The sequence below is a fragment of the Coturnix japonica genome, chromosome 17, assembly GCF_054131305.1.
Source record: "Coturnix japonica strain WE chromosome 17, WE-NBRP24, whole genome shotgun sequence".
NCBI classification, from domain to species: Eukaryota; Metazoa; Chordata; class Aves; order Galliformes; family Phasianidae; genus Coturnix; species Coturnix japonica.
Window position 1 is genome coordinate 11,629,672 of NC_140679.1, and position 21,633 is coordinate 11,651,304.

The 21,633-nt window shown below is 52.5% G+C and overlaps 3 protein-coding genes across 13 annotated transcripts; all 3 read right to left on the reverse strand.

Moving 5' to 3' along the window:
* Positions 1–531: 531 nt before the first annotated feature.
* SH3BGRL3 (SH3 domain binding glutamate rich protein like 3) lies at positions 532–2,379 on the reverse strand. Its single transcript, XM_015883594.2, has 3 exons — positions 2,295–2,379; positions 1,802–1,969; positions 532–1,423 (listed from the first exon to the last, which is right to left on the reverse strand). The coding sequence occupies exons 1-3, from the start codon at positions 2,340–2,342 to the stop codon at positions 1,358–1,360; spliced, it is 282 nt and encodes a 93-aa protein (XP_015739080.2). The 5' UTR covers positions 2,343–2,379; the 3' UTR covers positions 532–1,357.
* A 181-nt stretch (positions 2,380–2,560) lies between these two features.
* On the reverse strand, positions 2,561–14,698 carry CEP85 (centrosomal protein 85). Of its 6 annotated transcripts, none has more exons than XM_015883573.2 (14): positions 14,659–14,698; positions 14,367–14,437; positions 13,873–14,025; positions 10,123–10,847; positions 9,381–9,508; positions 8,373–8,490; positions 7,950–8,135; positions 7,435–7,587; positions 7,018–7,172; positions 6,391–6,511; positions 5,903–5,953; positions 5,680–5,787; positions 4,773–5,001; positions 2,561–4,506 (listed from the first exon to the last, which is right to left on the reverse strand). In XM_015883573.2, exons 2-14 carry the CDS (start codon positions 14,419–14,421, stop codon positions 4,343–4,345), a joined length of 2,346 nt encoding a protein of 781 aa, XP_015739059.2. In that variant the 5' UTR covers positions 14,422–14,437; positions 14,659–14,698; the 3' UTR covers positions 2,561–4,342. The 6 variants fall into 6 exon arrangements, with proteins under 6 accessions (XP_015739059.2, XP_085374132.1, XP_015739061.2 ...); XM_085518006.1 differs by having other exon boundaries at positions 13,873–14,039; XM_015883575.3 differs by having other exon boundaries at positions 14,638–14,698.
* A 452-nt stretch (positions 14,699–15,150) lies between these two features.
* CNKSR1 (connector enhancer of kinase suppressor of Ras 1) lies at positions 15,151–21,628 on the reverse strand. Of its 6 annotated transcripts, none has more exons than XM_085518008.1 (21): positions 21,523–21,628; positions 20,804–20,961; positions 19,969–20,159; positions 19,806–19,890; positions 19,594–19,635; positions 19,243–19,509; positions 19,107–19,166; positions 18,671–18,739; positions 18,358–18,477; positions 18,164–18,243; positions 17,726–17,838; positions 17,504–17,649; positions 17,318–17,348; positions 17,053–17,225; positions 16,899–16,972; positions 16,725–16,796; positions 16,570–16,643; positions 16,349–16,413; positions 16,172–16,274; positions 15,715–15,896; positions 15,151–15,638 (listed from the first exon to the last, which is right to left on the reverse strand). In XM_085518008.1, the coding sequence occupies exons 1-21, from the start codon at positions 21,545–21,547 to the stop codon at positions 15,438–15,440; spliced, it is 2,331 nt and encodes a 776-aa protein (XP_085374134.1). In that variant the 5' UTR covers positions 21,548–21,628; the 3' UTR covers positions 15,151–15,437. The 6 variants fall into 6 exon arrangements, with proteins under 6 accessions (XP_085374134.1, XP_032304819.2, XP_015739065.2 ...); XM_032448928.2 differs by lacking the exon at positions 21,523–21,628 and adding an exon at positions 21,277–21,426 and having other exon boundaries at positions 17,756–17,838; XM_015883579.3 differs by lacking the exon at positions 21,523–21,628 and adding an exon at positions 21,277–21,426.
* Between the last annotated feature and the right edge of the window lie 5 nt (positions 21,629–21,633).

Consider the following 21,633-nt stretch of genomic DNA (forward strand, 5'->3'; position numbering starts at 1 on the left):
CATGCAGCAAATCTGCTTTCCTCAGCCCCCCCCTGAACCACACACAGCTCGTACAGGAAGCACCACCAGCACCAGGCAGCTGCTTCCACAGCCTCCCTGCCATCAGTGACTCAATGCCGGCAGCTGCCCGTTGGTTTCCTCCTTTTTCCACATGCTCTATTTGCTGTAACAGACCCCTCCTACGGGGCACTGCCCTTTTGCAGAGGGCTGGTCTATAACCAACCAGGTAATTCCAGTTCTGTTTTTTACCCCTGGGTCAGGCTGCAGCTGTCCCTCCCTCAGGCTGTTCTTACTGCTGAGGGCTGCTTCAGAGTGGAACCTGCAGCTGCTGCTCAGCCGGATACTGAGACAGGTCCCAGGAGCCCTTCATTAGCAGCAGCGGTCTGAGGCGTTCAGATCTTTGTGTCAGTCTGCAGCAGCACAATCACCTCGGCTCCTCCAGGCTGGAACCAACTTAGAATTGTTATGTGGGTTATTTGACCTGCAGTCAAAATAAAAGCAATTTCAAAGGAACCCACAAGTACCAGCACAAAAGGTACAGTAACATTTAATAGCATCTCGGAAGACAACACTGGTCATAAACTCGCTTTTTGGCAGGAAAACAAAATGCACTTGGTCCAGGTTGCAAAAAGCCAACAGAAAACAGGAAAGATAAGACAGCTGGAGCATCAGCTGCTGTGAAGCAGCCGTGAGCCATCAGCGCTCACCAGGGAGCCCTCAGCGCTGCACAGCACACAGCTGATGGAGCAGCGCAGACCCCAGCTCCAAGCCCACCCACTCCCGGCCCAAGGGGACACCTCAGCCCCATCTCGCTCCCCGCCGGGTGGTCAGACCCAGCCCCGTGCAGCATTTCTGCACTGAATTATCAGAACCCAAAACAAACAACTTCGTTGCTGCGATTTGTGCAGCTGAGATGAAAGTTTGCTTGTTTTTTTAAAAAAAGGAAGTGCAGTAGGATTTACAATTGTAACAGCAACTGGGAGGAGTGGGAAGTAGCATGCAGCCCTGAGCCCTCCCCTCCTAAAGCAGAAGCTCTCCTGGTAGAGGAAGGAGAGGGCTGACGGGCACAGCTTTGCTGTTTAGAGGCACTGGAAGCTGCGGTGTGAGCCAGGCCCAGCTCTGCTCTAAGGCCAAGCGCAGCGAGTCGGGCTTTCTTTGCATCCCTCTGAGATGACATCGGAGTTAGGCAGGAAGGAATCGTAGGCAGCTGCAATGAGTTGTTTTGGTCACGGATTTCCTGGTGCTGGACTACAAGTCGTGGTGCCAGGAGAGCGCTGACAACCTGGAAGTGAAGATGTTCGGAGATGAGGGTGCTCAGGAACGCAGGTAGAGTCCAGGACGGATGGACAGCCATGGGTCAGGCCAGCTTCAGGAACTCCTGCAGGGTGTTTTGTTCCACTGCTTCCACAAAGAGCTCGTAATCCTGCAGGGAAGGAACCAGCCGGCTGCTCACCAGCAGGAAGCACGCAGCAAAAATGCCCGTGTGCTGCACACGCAGTGCAGCCCTCCCAGCACTCAGCACAAATGTGCACAGTGATGCTGCAGGGAGGTCATGGGGAAGATGACGGGGCCAAGCCACAACAGCCCCACCCAGCACAGCCCCACTGCCTGTGGGTACACACAGCCCCCCAGCCCTGCACTGTGCTCCAAGTAGAGGTTAACACTGGCTGCCTTTTGTCCACACACCTCAGGGGAAACACCTTTTGGAAAGCATCCCAATGGCATTTGTAGCAAAATCAAGGGGACACCGTGATTCCCCACCATCCAGCTCTCACAGAACAGACCCCCACCGCAGTCTTACCCCACAGTAGTGGTCTCCATTGACAATCTGGGGCGGGATGGCTTTAGGGTTGCCTGCCTTTGCCCTCATCTCCTCCCGGAGAGCGTTGTCCTGGGAGATATCCACCAGCTCGTACTTGATGTTCTTCCCATCGAGGATTCTGGTCACTTCGCTCTGTTGGGATTTGATCTGGAAGCCGGGCGGCAAAGGGAACGTTATCGGGACGCGGGGAGGAGCTCCGAAGGGCGAACGCACACTCAGCGCATCAGCCCACACCCGGCCAGGGGGGCCCTGCGGGGAACGGCACGAGCAGAGCAGGTGGGACGGGATGGGGCAGCGCGAGAAACACGGCGGGAGAGCGGAGAGAGAACGGGCAGGATGGGGCGGGGAAGGGAGGGGAGGTCGTGTCTCAATCGGAACCGACACCCGCCCGGAAGGGGTCCCCATCCCCGCGGCGCCCACCCCCACCCTCATCATCCCCATCCCATCCCACCCCCGGCCGCTCGGCGCTCACCTCCCTGGATCCGGTGACGGACGTGCTGTAAACCTTCAACGCGCTCATGCTGCGGCCGCTCCCTGCGCACAGCCCGGGCGGGGGAGACGAGGAGGGCGGGAGCGGAACCGCCCCGCCCCGCATGTGACTGCGGCGGCCAATGGGGGCGGCGGGCGCAGGCATGCGGGGCGACACCGACACCAGCACCGGCACCAGCACAGGCCCGACCCGCCGCCGTCACCACGGGCGGACCGAGCGCCCCGAGACCAGCACGGCTACACGGGAACGAGTGGATCAGAGCAGCTTTATTTTATAATCAAAGTGTTCAGTACAAACAAACGGGTCAGACAAACGCAGATATAAACACAGCCCGTGCTCGACTCGAGGAAGGAAAACACAGCTCGAGGCTGAACGCCACCGTCCGAACGGAGCTGCACGGAGCAGAGGTGACGGTTCCGCACCCCGCTGGGGTGGGAACACCCTGCATGGCACCAGGACCTCAATCAGCACCGTGAGCTCAGGACGTGGCACCAGCAACGAGGGCACAGCCAGGAACCTCACACAGCAGATGCTGGAGCTCTGCACTGTGCCAGGCTGGCATGGCACACTAACACACACTAACACAGTAACCACACAGTAATAACCAACGTGTTGCCACCAGCTCCTGTGGTGGCCAAACTCCAAGAACAAAACGCATTTGGTCTTAAATCTTAACATGGAAAAGTAACAACAGTGTTTCTCTCAAAATTAGGGCTCGGGGTCCCAGTGTGAACCAAGAGCAACTGAAGGGGCACAAGTTTCAGCAGCACGTTCCCTGTTTTACCACTGACTTCATGAGACAAGAGATGGCGACCAGCACAGGTCTCACCCTTGGCACCATGGCACCGTCTGCAGCCAACACTCAGGACTGTAAAGATGCCACTAAGATTAAGGAATTGAGACAAAACAAACCGTATCCCAAACTAACTGAGATCCCAATTATTAGGTACAGGAGCGGGGAGCAACCAGAGAATCAGAGGCAGGACTAGAACAAAACCTGAGTGGTCGCAGCCTTGCTGGCATCAAGAAGCTCTCAGATCCAGCTGCACAATCCTGCTGCCATTTTAGGAGCAGAACAGCTTTCTGCCCAACCAGCAGAGTCACACAGGAGGCTCCTAACAGGCCTGCAGCACAGCCCCCCCCATGCGGAGGGTCCCTGCGGCGCAGGCAGGGGTTATGTACATTCAGAGCTCTGCAGGACTGTTTGCAATGGCTCAAAAGGCTGCTACAATAAATACTAATTCCTCACCCTGCCAGCAGTTGCAGGCACAAAGCAGCATGTGGACAGGAAGCTTCTGTAGCACATTAAGGCACTTCAGCATCAATCCATTTCCTCCATGTGCTCAGTGTGCTGCTTCAGGGGGATAAAGCTTTAAGGCCTCTAGGATAACAGGACCCAGGGAGTGCTTTGAGTTTTCTGTTAGTGTCGCTTTATCCTCCAACTCCTGTTTGCCACCAAAAGACTCCAGTTGCATTCACATGAGCAAAGCAGGACCTGGTGCATGAATGGCTACACAAACATCCAACCCAGAACTGCACACACAGCATCTGCTAAGCCTGTAGCACCATGATGTAATTAGTGGTAGCATCATCAGCACAGCTGCCAGCCTACAAAAACCTGAGATCCCCTGAGCACTCTGCTAGGAGCTCCACTCTTACAAGTTGCACAGAGAATTTACCAGAAAGACCAGGGCATGTCTTTGCTTTTAGTGTTGGCTCTAATTTGCACGTTCAGTGTCTGACGTGCCTGGGAGGCTATTCAGAATTCAGCTCCCAGCCACAGCAAAGACAACAAAAAACACATCCCATAAGATCAAAGCTACTGCAAAGCCCAACATTGAAGCCCTGAATGACTCCAGTCAGCAGATAAACACTTCTGGCAACAACCCCCAGTTTCTCCTGCATAAGCCACACATTTGTACCCAAGCATTGGGATGGTAAAGTGCTGAACAGGTTTTCAGTTGTAGGAGTTCTAGTCTCCTGAGAGTTTCAAGTCTTCATTCACTGTCTTACTTTGGGGGGAGAGCTCCTCACTGAGTGATGCAGTTGTCTCCCATATCCTGGGCGTATCTGTCAGATATTGCTGTCCTTAAATCCTCCACCTCTTTGTGAAGCTGTTTTACCTCCACCAGCTTTTTTGCAAGCATGTCGGTGCTCAGCAAGTCATCCTGCTCCTTCGCTGAGTACTGCACAGCTGTGGAATGAGAGAAAGGACTGAGCTCAGCTCTGCGCTTCTGACCAACAGCCCCATGCGTTTCCAAGTGAGACAGAAAAATCAATGCATATTTACAATAGACATATTACTAACATGTAGCTGTTATTGCACGCACTCTTAAAGCTTGCTAACTGCAGTAAGAAAGTACAGGAAGATAAGAATCTTCTGAACTACACGTGAGGTATTTAATTCTACTGCAGCACATGAAACAAAAGGTTTGCTATGTCATCACTCTGCATACTTACAGCGAATGCCCAGAAGCAGGGAGAGATTAGGATCCTTGCCCTGAGCCCTCTGAGTGACAATGCTGTAGACAGACTGCAAATCCTGCAGGCAGCTGGCCAGCTCACAGTGCAGCTCCTGGGCAAGGCCGGCAGTCTCAGCAGGCAGGGGCTGAGCTGTCAGCTCTGCCTGTCGGAGCCGTTCCTGAAGGGTCAGGTTCTTCTCAATGAGATCTTGGTTCTGCACTGAAAGCTGAACAAGTGGCAGTGGATGAGTGGTCACTCGGTACAGAACAAGAACACTTCAAAGCGACTTAACACAACTGCTCAATGATGATGGGAGCGCCAACAAAGAGAAGCAGGTCTGTATATAAAGCCCTCCAGACTCTCTCCAGATGAGAGAGTGAGCAAGTGTCAGCCCTGCAGGGTATGAGCAGTTTGCTTTCCTGGCTGACAGGAAGCACTCTGTGATGCTGCGCCATCCCTGACAAGGTGTGACAAAACAGAGCATTTCTCAGGCAATGTGCACCAGCCTCTCATCCCCCTGCTGGCCATCTCATCCCTCAAGGACTACCACTGTGCTTAGGTTCCTTAGGCTTGAGAGTGAGGCTCAGTCCTGCCCTTCAGCCAGGACTGCAGTTGAGTCTGGACTCATGTTCACTGCCTTGCTGCCCCCAGCTGGCCAGCCTGGTGTTCTCCAACACAAACCACAGCCGCATTTGAAGTTCCCGAAGCAGAAACTGCCTCTCCCCTCTTGTTTTTGAACAGAAGAGCTCCTTTCAGAGCACTACCAGGGCACGTGACTGGTAGCAAGCAGGACTGATTGTGCTGCTGTCAAATTAGCAAATTCGGCAATTTAGAAGCCCTGCTAAAAACCACAACCCAGTGCTCATTTAACTGTTATTGCTCAGGTACTCTACATTGCTCTGACCTCTTTCACTGCAGTCCGGAGTTGCTGCAGCGCATTTTCCCTTCTCACTGCCTCCTCTTTCAGAGCTTGGCTTGTTCCTTCTTCCTGGGCCACCCGTTCTTCCAGGTTCTGGAAAAAGCCATTGAAAATTGTAAGTCTAGCTTGCTTTGTTAAATTAAAAAAAAAAAAAAAAAGAAAAAAAAAAAAAGGGGATTTCGAGGTACCTCCACAGCCACCTCCTCACCTTCACTTGCAAAGACAACTGCTCCACCTTCTTCTGCTGTTTTTCCACAATCTGGAATCAGAAGCACAGGTGTAACTACGGGCCACAGAGAATCTCAGCAATACCACCAGGACAGCAATCCCTCTTCCTTGTTCCTGTCCACTTACTACTTTAATTACTGCCTATGTTAGGAATCTTAATGATTCCCTGATAAGGCACATTAGAAATATCAGCTACAACAGACCAGCAAAGTTACATTCTTGTGGTTTTCTTCTCTCCTCTACATTCTGCAGCTTTTCTACAGTATTACTCCAGGTTATCACACCAAGAGCAGTTCTTAACACCTTTTGGTTTAAAATTCCAGAAGTGCTGTTTCTGTGCAGTTGTAACTACCTATAAATGCAAAAGCCCTTGATTTCATTTTTGTGCCCAATGCGATTGAGAGAAAAGCAAAAAAAAAAAAAAAAAAAAAAAAAAAAGCATGGTTCCCAGTTGGGAGAGCCCGTTACCTTCCTGAGGCAGTCACATTCTTTCTTCAGAGAGTCATTTTCTATTTTCTGTTTCTCCCCATCCTGTACAGGAGCCCCTGTCTCTGCATTCTTTACACACTGCTGCACCTTGTCCTGCAAGCTGAAAATAGGACAAACACCATGGGAAAACCAGGTTTATTTGGGGCTCTTCCCTCACTAGACAATGTGAGGAGGCAAATGATTTTCACAGGAGATGCCAGTGCTCCCAGTTTGCATCCCAGCTTGCAAACTCCAAGGGCTGTGAAAGAAGGAATCCCATTCTCTGGAGACAGCCCTGAGTGTGATATTGGCAGTGACTCAGACACTGCAGGCCACAAAGATGTATTTTGCAAGGAACTGAGGTTAAAGCCAATAATCAGAAGAAAGAAAAAACTCAAGAGGACGAGAAAGGCCATTTTTCTTCCTGCTGATTTGATATTTTTCCACACTCTACTCTTGGCGTACAGAATTTGAACAGTGCTTTGGCGAATAGTTGCATAATCTTCACAAATTCGTGGCAACCCAGTTCTGAGGTGGGACAGCAGATGTGCTAAATCATCACTGCTCTCATGCAGTTATTACTCCAGTCCTAAGGTGAAGATTAGATCTAATCCTCTATGTTTTTACCTGTGCACAGTAGAAAGAAGTTCCTGTTCTTTATGTTTTTGGGTTCCTAGCTGCACTTCTTGCTCTCTAAACGCAGCCCGCACATCTCCAAGCTCCGTTTCCAGTGCCAGCACTGTTTCTTGCAGAGCATTACTCTTCAGTTCAGACTCCTTTAGCTGTAACAAAGACAACCACAACACTAGAGACCTCCCAGGAATTTCAATCACACGCACAACATGTTCCAACTAACTACCCTTGCAATGTGGATTTCTATTACTTATGTGTCCCCCTTCCGCTGTAGCTCAGAACATCCCTTCCCAAAGAAGGGAGGGATGTAACTTTACTTGGGCAGCTACACAAGGGTTTATTTTCAACTGAAGACAAGCCACCTGAGTAACTATTTGAAGATCTATTATTGTTACCCAGAAAAAGTTTTACCTTCTGACTCTGCTTCTGGTGGTCCTCAAGAGTTGGAAGATCAGCCAGGTATCGTTCCAGTGTCTCAATTCTCTGCTGTTTCTCTTTGTTCTGTTCAGATTCCTTCTGGCATTTCTTCTTAAGATTATTAATGTGCTTGTCTCTTCCCTTTACCTGCAGGGATGGTTATATACAAAAGACTAGTTTATACTATTTCTTGTCCATTCTTTCGTCATCTGTACATCTACTCATTAATCTGTTTGTTCAGCACTCAACACCAAAAAGCAAGACCACCTTAGCTCAGCAGTATTTTTACTCATTTAGCTAAAGACAGGCTTCCTCTCTGCTTAAAAGTACTGAAACATTTGTACCAGCAGAAGGAAGGACTTATCATTATAAATACAAAGCACTCTTTAAGGAGATCAGAATAACTGTACAACACGTAGCTGTGAAAAGCTTTCATTCACCTCTCTACACTGACTTTTGACTTTTCAAAGATAAGACATCTTCCCATTTCTAGAGCAATGGAATCATACCCTTTCTTCCTGCTTCTTTAAATCCTCTGCGTATTTCTGCATATTTTCCTTCAGCGTCTCCTGGATAAGCTTTGCATCCACCTCTGCAGCAGCCAGTTTTCTTTCCAATTCAGTCTTCTCCTTACTGAGAGATTCGGTCTTCTCTGTGAATTGTGCTCGGAGAAATGTGTTCTCTCGTTGCAGCTCCTACAAACAACACACAGCCTGTGAGATCTGCCCACCAGAGCTAACAGTTATTAACTGGCAGTAAGCACATGAGTTCTAAGCAAGCCTTGCACTTCAGAGCTGGACACCTCAAGAGTCAGAAGACCACACACATGGGATAATATCACACTGCACAGCCCTCCTCCTTGGGAAACAACTAATGAGGATTGATAGGGCCAGGAATTTTAATACATATTTCCCACCGAAATCCTTCAGCACCTGCATTCTCAGCATGTAGACATCTCCACAGGGTGCCGGACAGCCGAGCAGGGCATTGTGAACCTGCAGTTCACTTTCCCGGACCTTCTGCTCTAACTGGGATATGTGTTGCCTTTGCCTGTAAGCAAACAAAAACAAAATCAGGAACAGATAAAGCACTGTTCTCAAATATATCCCTTTTTTTTAATGGCAGTGCAGAGCAATACCACAAACAGTGTCACAGCAGCTCTAACTAATGCCAGTCATAACGACAAGCACAGTGGAAAGACAAATCTACAACTCAGAACTGGCCTGCACAGCAGTAATGTGAAAGCTGCTCATTCTGACCTTTCCAGAATTTGCATAAACTTTTCTTCTCTCTCCACCCCTCAAAAATTCCCTGCCCCACCCCCACCACAATGGTTACACATAAAACACACAAGCTCTGCGTGTTCTGGAGGATCCAGCTCGACTGCAGAGTTTATGAGCAAAACAGACATCAGAGGACTCAAGATGAGCAAGCGGAAAGGATATTTGTAGTTCAAAAGCTGAAGGCAGCTTTCTTTAGAACTTTAAGAAGCTTGCAGTCCAATAGCATCATCTATTAGAAATGTTCTTTGTTAGACTAAACCCACAGAAACAACCAGCAAATTTAAGAGGAAGATCCCCAAGAACTTCCAGAAAGTCCGCAGTCACAGAGTTGGGAGTTTTGACATCTCAGATAACTGATATAAACAGAAATATTTATCCATTACAAAACACAGAAATCTGTCACTGAAATTGGTTTATCTGAACTCTTTAGGATCACTGTTTCATTTTCAAGATGAAGGGGAGGAGAACGTGTTGGAAAAAGCCAATAAAACAAAATGTCTGTTTTCAAAGGTCAGTCTGTTCTTCCTTGCAGGAAAACAAAGGGAGTCCATTCAGGTACAACAGACTCAGAGTTCTCCTTCCTGTTTTCAAAACTGTCCCTTCCCAAAAGTAAATACGCTGGAACCCTTCAGCCCAGTGTCAGCATGAAGCTCTCACCTGTCAATGAGGAGCTCTTTCTCCTTGAGCAGGTTTTCATGGGAGTTCAGGATACTGATCCACTGGGCTGGATCGGGTAGTGAAGGAGAATACATGGAGGGATGGTGGCAGGAACCTCCATTTTGTAACTGAAAGAGGAGATAAAATAAGGAGGGAGAGGTTTATACTCCATGGAGGTAATTGCAACATTGCTAGAGCTATTTTGCACACAGTGTGCTCATCAGCATGCCAGGACGCAGCTATTTCAGTCTCTGTTGATGTCCAAGAACAAGCAACTTCACCCAAGAGCAACTGGAGATTAACAAATAATTTTAGATCACTGTGCTTGCTCACTGGAAACAATCTGTCAGGGTAGAGCTAACAGAGGGCAATCAGCAGTTCCCCTCCTACAAATGAACTGCAGTTTAACACATCTTCTGAGAAGATCTAACATATCTAGAATAGAATTGTTCTGTATACTGCTAAAAACTTCTGAAAACTGACATGTTCTGGTTGATGGGATATTTCACCTCTGCATTTGAACTGAACTGCTGTGCAGTGCTTTAACACAATGCAGTGCTGCACAGAGTAAGCAGCAAATGATACCTGTGACCCCACGTGTTGTAAAAACAGGTCATTAAGAAAATTAAGATAGGGAAAAGCAGAAGAAATTTTTCCCCCTCACTTCACAGGTCCAAAACAATAATTTATGAGTAAAAAGAAAGGATGGGTTTTAAACTCACACACATAACGTGCTTCCTACCTGCATTTGCTCAATTTGCAATCGCACATTATCCAGCTGTTGTTTCCAAGCACTCAGCTCACAGACCCTCTCATGAGGGTGCAGCGCGCAGGTCTCTTGCATCCATGCTCGAGATGGGGGTGTTAAAGGTTTTGGAAAGAAACTGTTGGTCTGGAGTCCTCCTGGCATCAGCCTGCTGCCACTTGGCCACGTTCCGTCCTGGGATTCACAGGCTCCATTAGCCCCTGCAGCTTGCTTGATCTCTGGCAGCACCTTATAATGGTCTCCTCCTGCCTCAGCTGCCCCAGAGTTCAGACTGAATTTCTGGAACCTTTGGAGAGGGTCAGCACACAAACTATCTAGAAAGAGAGACTGGTTAAGGGTGCATTCAATAGCAGGGGTGTCAAACTTCCAAGTATCTTCTATTCTCACGTGATCAAAAACAGGACGCCAAGGTTGCTCATATCCATTTTCGCCTGAAGTCCCATAGAGACGCAAGAGATCCCTGCGTGGCAGCTGACAGGACTTCCCAGCATTAAAGTCTCCGTTTCTCATGAGTCCCGCGTGTTCCGCAGCAGATCCTGGCACAGCAGTTTTGGAAGAGCTCTGCAAACAGCTCTGCTCTCCTGCCGAGCACAGCTTGGAGGGTGAGGAACCCAATGTGGATGGCATAACATGGGCTGTTGGGATGGTCACTTGGGATTTAATAGGCTGGAATGAGGAACCGTTACTGGAACTGCAGAAGTCTGGGGAAAAGTAAGCCACACTTTAATTAGTCCTGCAAATATTCTGCCATTCCTCTGCTGAACAATTTTCCTCAAGAATCTAAAAAAGCAATTCTTTGCCCCCACCCCAAACAGCAGCATGACGAAGGCATGTCTGTGCTCCCTCTCACTACAAGCTGCAGGAGCCAGCTGACAGCTTCCTACCACAGTAAACTACAGGGAGAAGTTTAGCTCGGCACACATTTTGAACTGATTCTAGCAAGCTGGTATACTAGCTATTCCTGTATAAGCTTAAATAAGTAATAAATAAAACAAGTTATCTTCCGATAATTTTAGAAATCAAACCCTTTAAAATGAACAAAAAAGGCTGAAACTTACTCAGCTGAACACTGAGACCTTGATCCTGCTCTGCCCATCCCACAGCTCAGTGACTCTGAACTATACCCAGACCCAACTGGAACCTTTGCTAAATCCACGAGCTTCACACACAGCAGAGTGCTACATCACCAAGCAGTGGACCTTCAAACTCCTCCAGGACACAGCAGCAAAGGAGCTTTTTCCAGAGGCTACAGTAATGGCTGTTGCTTTATTGCTACAGGAAATGATACAGCACAAGCACCCCAATGTGAGCCCGTCCTGTCAGATGGGCACCAAACCTGGCTACATGGAAATACAGGGTTATTCTTAGCAGCTCTCAAATTTCAACGCAGCAACAGCACGAGCTGAGAAAGGCAAACACCAAAATGCCTGTTCCCTCTCCTCCTCCCAAAACATCACATATCACATTAATGCCACTGATACACAAGCCTGTTTTCTCGTTTCTTAGCCAGACTATTTTGGCTAAAGGCCCATCTCCAGAGGATGTTTCTTTAATCCAAGGTCAGAACTGCAAGGTCACCTTCCCACCTCTTTGTAACCTCAAAGCATTGCTACGAACAGTAATAAAAGGTAACACTTTGAGTATGACTGAAACCAGGTTCTGAAAGGACCATCATAAAAACACTGGAAAGCTGTCACAATAAAGGACAAGACCCTTCCCTCCAAAATGAGCAGGAAAGGTGTCTGGGGGAAGAAATCTCTTCAGACATTACTTAGCTGTATCCAGGAACCCCAGAGAACACTGTGCTACTGAGCAGTCACAAGAACACCCACTTTGGCAAACATAGAACAGACAGTACAATTTCCTTTTACAGCCTCTGAGTTTATATCCCAGCATCACTGTCAGGAAACTGAGCCCTCTGACCAGCATGCCACACATGGACGCTGTAATCAGTTCCTTGAACGCACTGAGGATCATCACAACAACATTCCCACGTCATTGATGAGCTGGTTTGAAAGTCAGCGTGGCTCAGCCAGTTGTCAGTGCTGCAGTTCAGCCTTAGCTCTTGGAACGACTGCGGCACCACAAACATTCAGAAGGGCAATTTCCTAAAGAAACATGGTTATCTCCCCTGCCCTCAGCAGGATGTTTTATTATCCTGAGAGAGGCTAGATGAGACACTTAGACATGCATTCTAGTAATATCTTCAGCAATCATAGAACCACACAGGTTGGAAAAGACCTCCAAGATCATCCGGTCCAACTGTCCACCCACCACCAATATTTCCCCACTAAGCCATGTCCCGTAGTACCACATCTAGATGTTTCTACAACACCTCCAGGGATGGTGACTCTACCACCTCCTGGGCAGCCCTTCCCAGTGTCTGACCACTTTTTCAGAACTGTTTCCTAACGTCCAACCTGAATCTCCTCAGCACAACTCGAGGCCTTTCCCTCTAGTCCTACTGCTAGTTATTGGGGAGAAGGGGTCAATTCCCATCTCACCACATTCTCCCTTCAGGCAGTTGGAGAGCAGCGAGGTCTCTGCTGAGCCTCTTCCCCAGAAGCAACAATCCCAGTTCCCTCAACTGCTCCTCAGTGTCTTTCCTGTAGTGACAGGCCCAACACTGCACTTGAGGTGCAGCCTCACCAGAGCTGAGTACAGAGGGATGATCACTTCCCTGCTCCTGCTTGCAACACTCTTTCTGATACAAGCCAAGATGCCATTGGCTTTCCTGGTCACACTGCTGGCTCATGTTCAGCTGAGCACTGACAAAGGCCCCTGGGGTCCATTTCCTAAACAAAGTTTTCCAGCTGCTCTGCCTCAAGCCTGTAGCATTGCCTGGAGTTACTATGGCCGAAGTACAGGACCTCACACTCCATTGAAATTCATCCCATCAGCCTCAGCCCAGCTTGTCCAGACCCCTGTGGAAAGCCTTCCTACCCTCAAGCAGATCAACTCTTCCTGCCAACTTAATGCCATCCCAAATATTTCTACAACTTAAAAAAAAGCCTTATTTTCAATTCACACATTAAGCTCCACAGCTCGCTCAAAAGGCACAGACATAAAAGGCTTGTGAGAGGTACAAACACATGAAGCACACTGTTTTAAAGAACAATACATTACGTCCCTGCTGTAACGTGCATCAGTTAATCATTTATGTTTTATGTCACTTTCATGAATGAAAACACAAGTTGAAAAGATTGATGGGACAAGAAATTGCACCTTCAGAGCTGAGTGCAAGCCACTCCTGTTCTCCAGTGAGAAGCACGCAGCTTTCACACTGGTAAGACACACAAAGGTACACTGATTTTAAATCTCTAGAACCTCAGAATGGCCTGGGTTGAGAAGGACCACAGTGCTCAGCTTGAATGCCTGCAGGGATGGGGCATCCACAGCAAAGCACACAAGAGACTTGCTGGTAGCATGTACACCTATCAAACATCAAATCACCAAGATGGCTCTTTCAACCTGTTAAAATGCTTTTTAGTCAAAAGTCAACAATTTCTAAGAGAAACAGCAATTTCCTTAATCACTAGTTTATGTTTTAGGCAGCATAACTGTATAGTGAGGCACCAGTTTTGAGACAGTTACTAGTTTTCATTATAGATTCTGCTCCCTCCAACTTGCACCTTCTAGGGCTCAGTAATATCGGGTTGTTTAATGCTTGTGGGTCTTTTAAGAACACCTCAGGCAGTTACTGTGTGATCCCATGCCCACAATCACCTTCTGTGCTGTCAGAGCAGGATGTCCCTATACCCACATCCCCACTGTCGGCCACGCTGGAGCAGCGACTGCTGTGTCTCTGGAACTTCACAGACATTACCGGCGTTTTCCAGTCAGTCTCTGAGAAATGACTCTTCTGAGCAGCACTGGGATCTAGAAAGAGAAAGCTGGTGATGTTTGTGTTTAGCCAACAGACTGAAAAGCCGTTCAACATACATATCTTATTGAGTCGTGCCTACTCATCCTTTGTAGCAGAAAACGAATTGATGCTTGCTCAACTTCCCACACTGATGGTAAAGAAATCACTTTTGTAACTAAAAGGAACCGAAATCCATTTATGGGCCCACTATCAAACGACGGCAGAGCCGCGCATCTGCTCCACAGGAAGGAGACGTTGCCTTTTAATGCAGCTACCGGCCAATAACTGCCCCCCTGGGCCGCATATCCCCCACAGAACTGACTCAGGACCCCACAGCACAGCAGGCAGCCCTTACCCGGCGGGTCGCCGTGCTGCAGCCGCAGCTCCCGGTGCTTCTCCAGAGCAGCCATCTTATCCGCGGCACCACTGCAGGCCGACAGGGAAACACAGCGCCTTAAATCGGTGCAAACCAAACCCCGCTCCCACTGACCGGGCCCTGCGGGGAGACGGGTGGGGGCAACTGCCCAGGATGGGGGAAAAGAAGGTGGAAGGGACCCGCAAAGAGGGGAGCAGTAGGGGAGGAAGCCGGCCGCGCCGCGCCGCGCCGCGCCGTGACAGACCCGCACCGTGTGGTACAACCCGCTCACCTGCCCCGCGCTGCCCGCGCGCCCCGACCGTTACAACTCCGGGCGGGGGGCGGAGCCAGCAGGACGCCCCGCCCCACCGCTCTCCCGCAGCCAATCGGAAGAAGCGGTTCCATCCCCGGCTCGCGCCGATTGGCTGGACGGAAAGCTGGCTCCCCGCTGTGTTCAGTGCCGGCAGCCGCCGCCGCGGGGCGGGGATGTTGTTTTGTTGCGCGTGCGCAGTGCCGGCAGCGCGCTCGGGTGTCCCGCGGTGGTTCGAGCGTTGGAAGCTCTGCTGGGCCTTATGGCCGTCAGCAGAGAGAGCAGAGAGCAGAGAGAGCAGAGCTCCTCGCTGCCCCTGTGAGAGCTGCAGGCCACCACGACACCTCCCTCCTGCCCCCTCCGCTCTGGTTGTGCTCCTGCCGTGCTGGTGCTGGGCGGTGCTGGAAGGCTCTGGCAGCTCCTCCGCTCCCCAGGTGGTACGTGGGGCTGGATGTCACAGCAGGACATTGCACGTGGCACAGCTGTCAGCGGTTTATTTGCAGCAGAATTGCTGCTGGCTGCAGGCACGGTGCAGACACCGCCAGGACAAAGCCCTGTCCTCAATGTAAAGCATCCTCAGATAAAAGCAGGGCTGTCCCTGCAGTGTCCCACCCTTGTGGGTGATCCAGCAGAAGCCGCTGTGGGGGCTGAGCCTTTTGCAGTGTCACCAACCCCCCCCCCGCACCGATCCAGGACAGGCAGAGCACCCGCTTTGCTGTAAGTTCAATGAGAAATGACTCCTGGGGAGGCTCTGGGGGGTGTCAGGGCTCAGCTGCCTCTGCTGGGGATCTCTGCTCAGCCTCGTGTCCCCCGCTGCTGTCCTGGCCCTGCTGCTGTGCCCACCACTCCTGCAGCTCCTGGTACAGGTCCTGGTGCTCTTCTTTCCAGTGCTGGAATTTCTCGGAGGTCAGCGCGGCATCATCCAGCAGCTGCTCGATGGCCTGCAGCTCCGCCAGCTTCGCCTGCAGAGAGGAAGAACACATTACAGGGGTGTTTTGGGGCAGGAGGAGGGGCTGGGAAAGGGCCGTGGGTTCCCACCTTGAGCGTGCTCTGCAGGGCCCGCACCGCGTGCACCTTCTCGTTGATGCAGGGGTTCTTGTTGCGCCGGATGAAGGACTTGCGGCACTGCTCCTGCGTCAGGAAGCGCTGCCGTCCGATGAGGGACACCCCGCCCTGCCTCAGGCACCACATCAGGCTCTCAAGGTCCTCCTCGCCAGGCTCTGAGCATGGAGATGGATGCCATGACATCAGGCAACCCTGAAACCCCACTGGGACACCCCCACCTACAACCCACATACAAAGGGGAGTTTGGGCCAGAGATCAACATGGGCAGAAACACTGAAACGCAGCCCCTTAGTGCTGCAAAGACAAGGATTAGCCTCTGTGCTTCAAAAGAGGGCAGCTGTGAATTTGGTTAAAGGATGCACCCAGGATGACAGGCGACGTGCTCCTCTTAGCACAGGACACAGAGTCCCTCGTGCCTACCAGCACCTACCTGCAGGTGAATGGGGCTGAGGGCTGCTCTGTGGGCTGCTGGATTCACCACCAGTCTGGAAGAGCTGGCCTTTCTCTGGAGCATTCTGCAGCCTTTTATTTGGCTGGATGAGAGATGGGATGGAGATGAGATAAGGAACTGCCTTCCCACCCTGGGATGTCCCTTAGGGCCACTCACCAATTCACAGCCGTGCCGGGGAGATTCGTCATCAGGGTCCTCAGCTTCTGTCTCGCTGTAGCAATCTGGAGGCCATGGGGGAGGATGGAAGCAGAGATCCATGGGGCAGTCCCAGCAGCACCCCCCCCATGCACCTCCTGTCCATTTCTCACACTTTCCCCAAATCATGGGCAAAATTCCCAATTCTCCCAACCGTTCCCCATCTCCTTCCTCCATGTTACCTTCCTCCCTGTGCGGGACAGGCTGGTGGGCCAGTGCATGCTTTGTCTTAGCTGTAATCAGGTGGCTGACCCACCTAGGGAAAAAAGGCCAGACAGACAGAGGGTCACAGCCAGCCCACTGCAGCAGGACCACTACAGGCTGCTACATCACTCACATGCTCAAATCTGCCAGCGTTTCTGCAGCAAAGACAAAGGGCTTGTACTTATCATGGGAGAGCTGGAAGACACTGCAAGGAACACAAGCTGTCCTGAGTCCGTGTCCTGCCTCCCCTATGTCACAGCACCCGCTGCTCTGCAGGGTCCCTGCCAGCACCACAGTGCCCACTCACTATTTCTTCTTCTGCTCCCTTGTGCTCTCCAGGTTGTAAGTGGCCACATTGATGAGACCTGCAGCCTTGTCATCCTGTGGGGGACACACAGCCACGTCCACTGCCCGCCTTGGAGCAGAGCCTGGTGGCAGGGTGCGAGGGCATCTTCACTTACGTTGGGGTGGTTGTACCAGTAGAGCGTGTGGCCCTTCAACACAAACCAGCAGCGCTTCCACTTCTGGGCCATGAAGCCCACATGGTCCTTCTTCTTCAGGAGCCAGCCATCGCAATCCACTCGGCCCAGGTCCCGGCATGAGACCCGCCGGCGGCTCAGCCTGGTCGCCACTCCTGCAGCATTTTGGGGGGCTTCAGGAGCGGGGCAGGGGGACGAGCCCCCAGCCCACCTCACCCCAGCCTGGGGACAGTGGTGTCCCACTCACCTTTGGGTCTGCGTCCCGTCTCAGGGCTGCCCTGGATGGGGACAGATGCAATGTGAAGCAATGCAGCACCCACAGCCTCGTGGGACCCCCACCTCGCCCACCCTTCAGCAGCAAGCTGCCCCTAAACACGATCCTCGTGTCCCCCATGAATACCCCACAAAGCTCCATGCTCCCACCAGTTCTCACCTCCCTGGGGGTCTGGCTGGGCTCTGCACTTTGTGCCCTGGGGGCTGCTGTGGGGCTGCACTCTGCAGTGCAGGGTTGGAAGGCACACAGTGAGCTTGGGGTGCCTGGTGGGGTGCTGGCCTCCTGCACTGCGTCCTCCCCAGTACCTGTAAACAGTGAGCAAGGCTGCAGCGTCCTGTCCTTGGGGGAGAAATGAATCCTTCCCCTCAGCCTACTCCATACCGAGGCTGAGTGCTGCTGGCTGGAGCTCACCCACGTCCTCCCTGTTCTGGCTTGTGCTGTGCTTGTCCTTGTCAGCGGTGGGGTCCGGCCCTGAGTCCACGTCGGCAGTGGTGCTGGGGGAGAAGGGTCCCCTGAGCCACACAGTGCCCCCTGCCCGGCTGTGGGGCTCCCAGTACTGCTCCCGCCCGGAAAAGCTCCCGGCAGCAGTGAGCTCAGCCCACGGAGCCAACGGCTCGATGTGCTTCTTTCCATTCCGGGCGAGGAGAAGGGTCATTTCTAAATATAGTTCCCTCCCCATTAAAATGTTACCAAGTGAATTAATTACAAACAGAGGCACTTCTCTTTGTTTATATTGTTGCTTAAGACTCCTGGCAGCTGCCTGGGCTGCTCGCACAAAGGCTCTGCACTGTGGCGAAGGGACGCGAGGTTGGGGCTCACCTGGATGCAGGGGACGAGGGGCTGCTCGGGCACTTGCTGCTTTTGGGGAGATCCACACCATCCAGATGGGCACCTGGCACCTGTGAATGGAGACTCAGTGCTTCACCTTGCATTGTCGCATTTTGGGATGACCTCCCATAGGGCTGTCTCCCAGCACAGCCCAGTCCGGCACTGGGATCACTGGGAATGCTCACCTGCAGCCTGGTGGGCAGGGGGCAGCCAGGCAGGCTGAGGGGCACCTTCTTCAGCACAAGTGACACTCCACTCGCCTTCTCCAGCAGCTTTTTCACCAGGTTGATGCGTGTCCAACCCACCTGCCAAGGGCACCAGGTGAGTAGGGTCACAGCTTGGCCCCATGTGCCCTCCTGGTCCCCACATCCTCTCTGTTTCACGTTCTTGCATTCACAAAATCCTTCCCAGCCAGAGGAAAGCAACCCACAGCTCCAGCTGTACTGGGATTCCTCCCAGGTAAACCAGCATCCCCATGTGCCCCTGTCCCCAACTCACCACCACTTGCTCATTGACCTGCACGATCTCATCCCCGGGCAGGATGCGACCCCCGTGCACAGCCAGGGCCTGAGGCAGATACAGGCAACAGGGAACTTTATGGAGCTTTCCGGGCTGGGAGGACTTAAGGGTAGAGTGACTCGGAGAGAGTGGGGTTAACCATTAACCCAGGGACTGACCCTGGTGCCAGGCAGCCCCAAGGGTCCAGGGGTGGGGGATGGTGGAATGAGCTGCAGCCACTCATGGCATGAGTTGCCCAGACTCAGCCACATGCAGCCATCCAGCAGTCTGGCGACAGGAGGGTGGTACAAGGCCTAAGAAGCTCCCAGGACCCAGCCCGACAGGCTGCAGTGTTCCAAATAGCCAAGGGTAAAAAGGGGGACAAGGTGGCATCAGAGGACAGTAACAAACAAGAAGGGAACAGGCCCCAGCTTACCTCTGAGCTGGTCATGGACACAAAGTGCATGCAGGAGCTGGTGGAGGTGATCTCCAGGCCCTGCAGTGCAGTGGGGAAGTTGTGAGTGAGGAGGGATGAAGGAGGGTGAGGGGTACTGGGGCAGTGGGTATCTCACCAGTGGACTGAAGGGTAGCATCGGGGTGCTGGGGGATGCTGGAGGGCTCCCTGGTGGCTCAGGAGGCAGCACTGGGGTGCTGGGGGATGGTGGGGGGCTGCCCCACAGTTCAGGGGGCAGCGTGGGGGTGCTGGGGGAATCTGGAGGGCTCTCACGTGGTGTGAGGGGCAGTGCCAGCTCCACATGCTGCAGCATGGCCCTGCGGTCCAGCAGTGCTGGGGGACTGCAGCCCACGATGCTCTTGCAGATGCCTATGATGTGCTGGCACTGTGGGTAAAAATGTAGATATGGGGTGGGTCCAGGACTGCTGGGACCCCCATGTCCACAGCCCCTTCTTTGTCCAGCACTCACTATATACAGAATCTGGCTGTTCCGCTCTGCAGTAGAGCAGTCCTGGGAGGAAAAAGAGCAGGGGTGAGTGAAACAGATCATTTGAATTCCAGCCCTCCCCAACACCTCCTCCCTCACCCCATCTCTCCCCCTTCTCCAGGGTTTAGGGGATGGGAGGTTGACTAGCTGTGCTGTGCCCATCACCATGGTCATGTAGCTGTGTGGCCACCCACCATCTGCAGCACCTCCACCAGGTGGGCACAGAGCAGAACGATGTCCCGAGTGGATGAAAAGTCATTCAGGGTGGAGAAGAGGTACCTGGAGCGGAGGTTTGAGAGCTCAGCACCAGGGCGATGTGCTCACAGCACCCATAATTGACCATTGCCTGCCCCAGACCTGTTGAGCCAGGAGAAGAGCCTCTTGGCAGCTCCAATCAGATCGACGACGCAGGCCAGCAGGGTGATGGGGGGTGGCGGTAGGGTGGCCCCTCCAGGTGACCCCTCCAGTACCGTGGTCTCAGTGCGCTGTGCCAGCTCCCATAGCCTCTCTGTTAGTGTCCTCAGGCTGGTGCTCCCCAGCTCTGTGTCCTGCAGTGAGGACGTGGCCAGGACAGTGGCCAAGGGTGGCCAGGATTCCGCCCCAGCCTTTCCCATTGCCACAGCTTGGGGCAATCTCATTGTCCCCACCTCCATCTATCCCAGAGCATCCCCTTGTTCCTTACTCCATCCAGCCCTAGGAAACTACTCATGTCCTATCTAGTCCAAGTATCCCTGTATCCTTCCTCCATCCAGCCCATTGTGTCCTCACATCACCTCCTCAGCACCCATGCAGTGCAGAGTGTCCCAGATATCCCCCTCTTCATGCAGCCAGGGTAACCTAATATCCTATTCCATCCAGCCCATGCTATCTCCATGTCTCCCTTCAACTTCTGTTGAAGTGTTCCCATCTCTCAACTCTAATGAGACTCAGGCATCCCCTTTTGTCCTCCTCAACCTCCAAACCAGCCCAGGGTATCCCCATGTCCCCCTGCTCTATCCAGCTCTGCATAACCCTCCATGTCCCACCCAGCCCAGCTGTATCCATGTTCCCCTTCAATCCGTCAGTCCCAGAGTGTTCCCATGTTCCTTTTCCCTGCAGCCCACAGTATCCTGACATTCTCCTTCCATCCAGCTGTCTCTATGTCCCCCCTCCATCCATCCCAGACCCCACCATCCATTGAACCATTGCTCACCAGAGCTCGGAGCTGCTCCACGGCCTCCAGCAGCAGCTCCTGGTGTCCCACACGCCATACTCCCAGTGCCTCCAGAGCTCCTTCTGATAGCCTCAGTAGCTCAGTTCCTGCCAGACCCCACTCCTCAAAGAGATACCCCTGCACGGTTGTGTCCAGCCCTGCTGAGAGCCAGGCACTGGGTGAGGGGGAGGCCCTGACACCCGTCTGCTGTCCCCTGGCGCGGGTGACCTGATGGTGGAGGTGACACCTGGTTCCATTCATGCAATGAGGGCACCAGGTGTCAGCCAGCACCGTGCTCACAGCCCCCACTGCTCTCCCTTTGAAATCCCTCAGGATTTTGGGAAGAGTGAAGGTTGGGGAACATTGGGCTCCCAATGTCACCACAGCATTGCCCCCAAAGCAGGGACGCAACCCTCCCACCTGAGGGCTGAGGTCTTCCCCCAGGGGGGGATCTTGGGGCAGAGGGCTCTCACCTCGCAGCCAGGCCGCAGTCTGTGCAGGGCCCCAAGCGCCCACAGGCTCCATGGCGGCAGGGCCGGAACCGCCCTCGTCGCTGCTCACCTGCGCCAGGTGAGGGCGGCCCCATTGGCGGACCTGAGTGCTGCTCACCGCAGCTTCCTGCCTCCTCTCCTCCCTCCCTCCCTCCCTCCCTCCCTCCCTCCCTCCCTCCCAGTACAGCTCGGTGGGGTGAGGCACCACGACGCACCCAAGTGACTCACGCAGCAGACAGGGGCCTGCAGCCATCAAAGGCCCTCACAGGGACAGCATTCACTGCAGGGAGCTCCATCCTCCACTCCCACCTCCTGAGCTGTGACTCCCCCTGCACCACA

Excerpts from the sequence above, each read along its gene's own strand:
- CEP85 (XM_015883573.2), bottom strand. The coding sequence starts at position 14,421 with ATGGCTGCTCTGGAGAAGCACCGGGAGCTGCGGCTGCAGCACGGCGAC. Across the intron at positions 9,509-10,122 it reads TGCAAATTGAGCAAATGCAG|TTACAAAATGGAGGTTCCTG; the intron begins GTAGGAAGCACG and ends CTCCTCTTTCAG. Across the intron at positions 8,491-9,380 it reads AAAGAGCTCCTCATTGACAG|GCAAAGGCAACACATATCCC; the intron begins GTGAGAGCTTCA and ends GTTTGCTTACAG.
- CNKSR1 (XM_015883579.3), bottom strand. The coding sequence starts at position 21,328 with ATGGAGCCTGTGGGCGCTTGGGGCCCTGCACAGACTGCGGCCTGGCTG. Across the intron at positions 20,962-21,276 it reads GACTGCGGCCTGGCTGCGAG|GGCTGGACACAACCGTGCAG; the intron begins GTGAGAGCCCTC and ends GGCTCTCAGCAG. Across the intron at positions 17,226-17,317 it reads GACGGGACGCAGACCCAAAG|GAGTGGCGACCAGGCTGAGC; the intron begins GTGAGTGGGACA and ends AAAATGCTGCAG.
- SH3BGRL3 (XM_015883594.2), bottom strand. The coding sequence starts at position 2,342 with ATGAGCGCGTTGAAGGTTTACAGCACGTCCGTCACCGGATCCAGGGAG. Across the intron at positions 1,970-2,294 it reads CCGTCACCGGATCCAGGGAG|ATCAAATCCCAACAGAGCGA; the intron begins GTGAGCGCCGAG and ends CCCGGCTTCCAG. Across the intron at positions 1,424-1,801 it reads ATGGAGACCACTACTGTGGG|GATTACGAGCTCTTTGTGGA; the intron begins GTAAGACTGCGG and ends CCTTCCCTGCAG.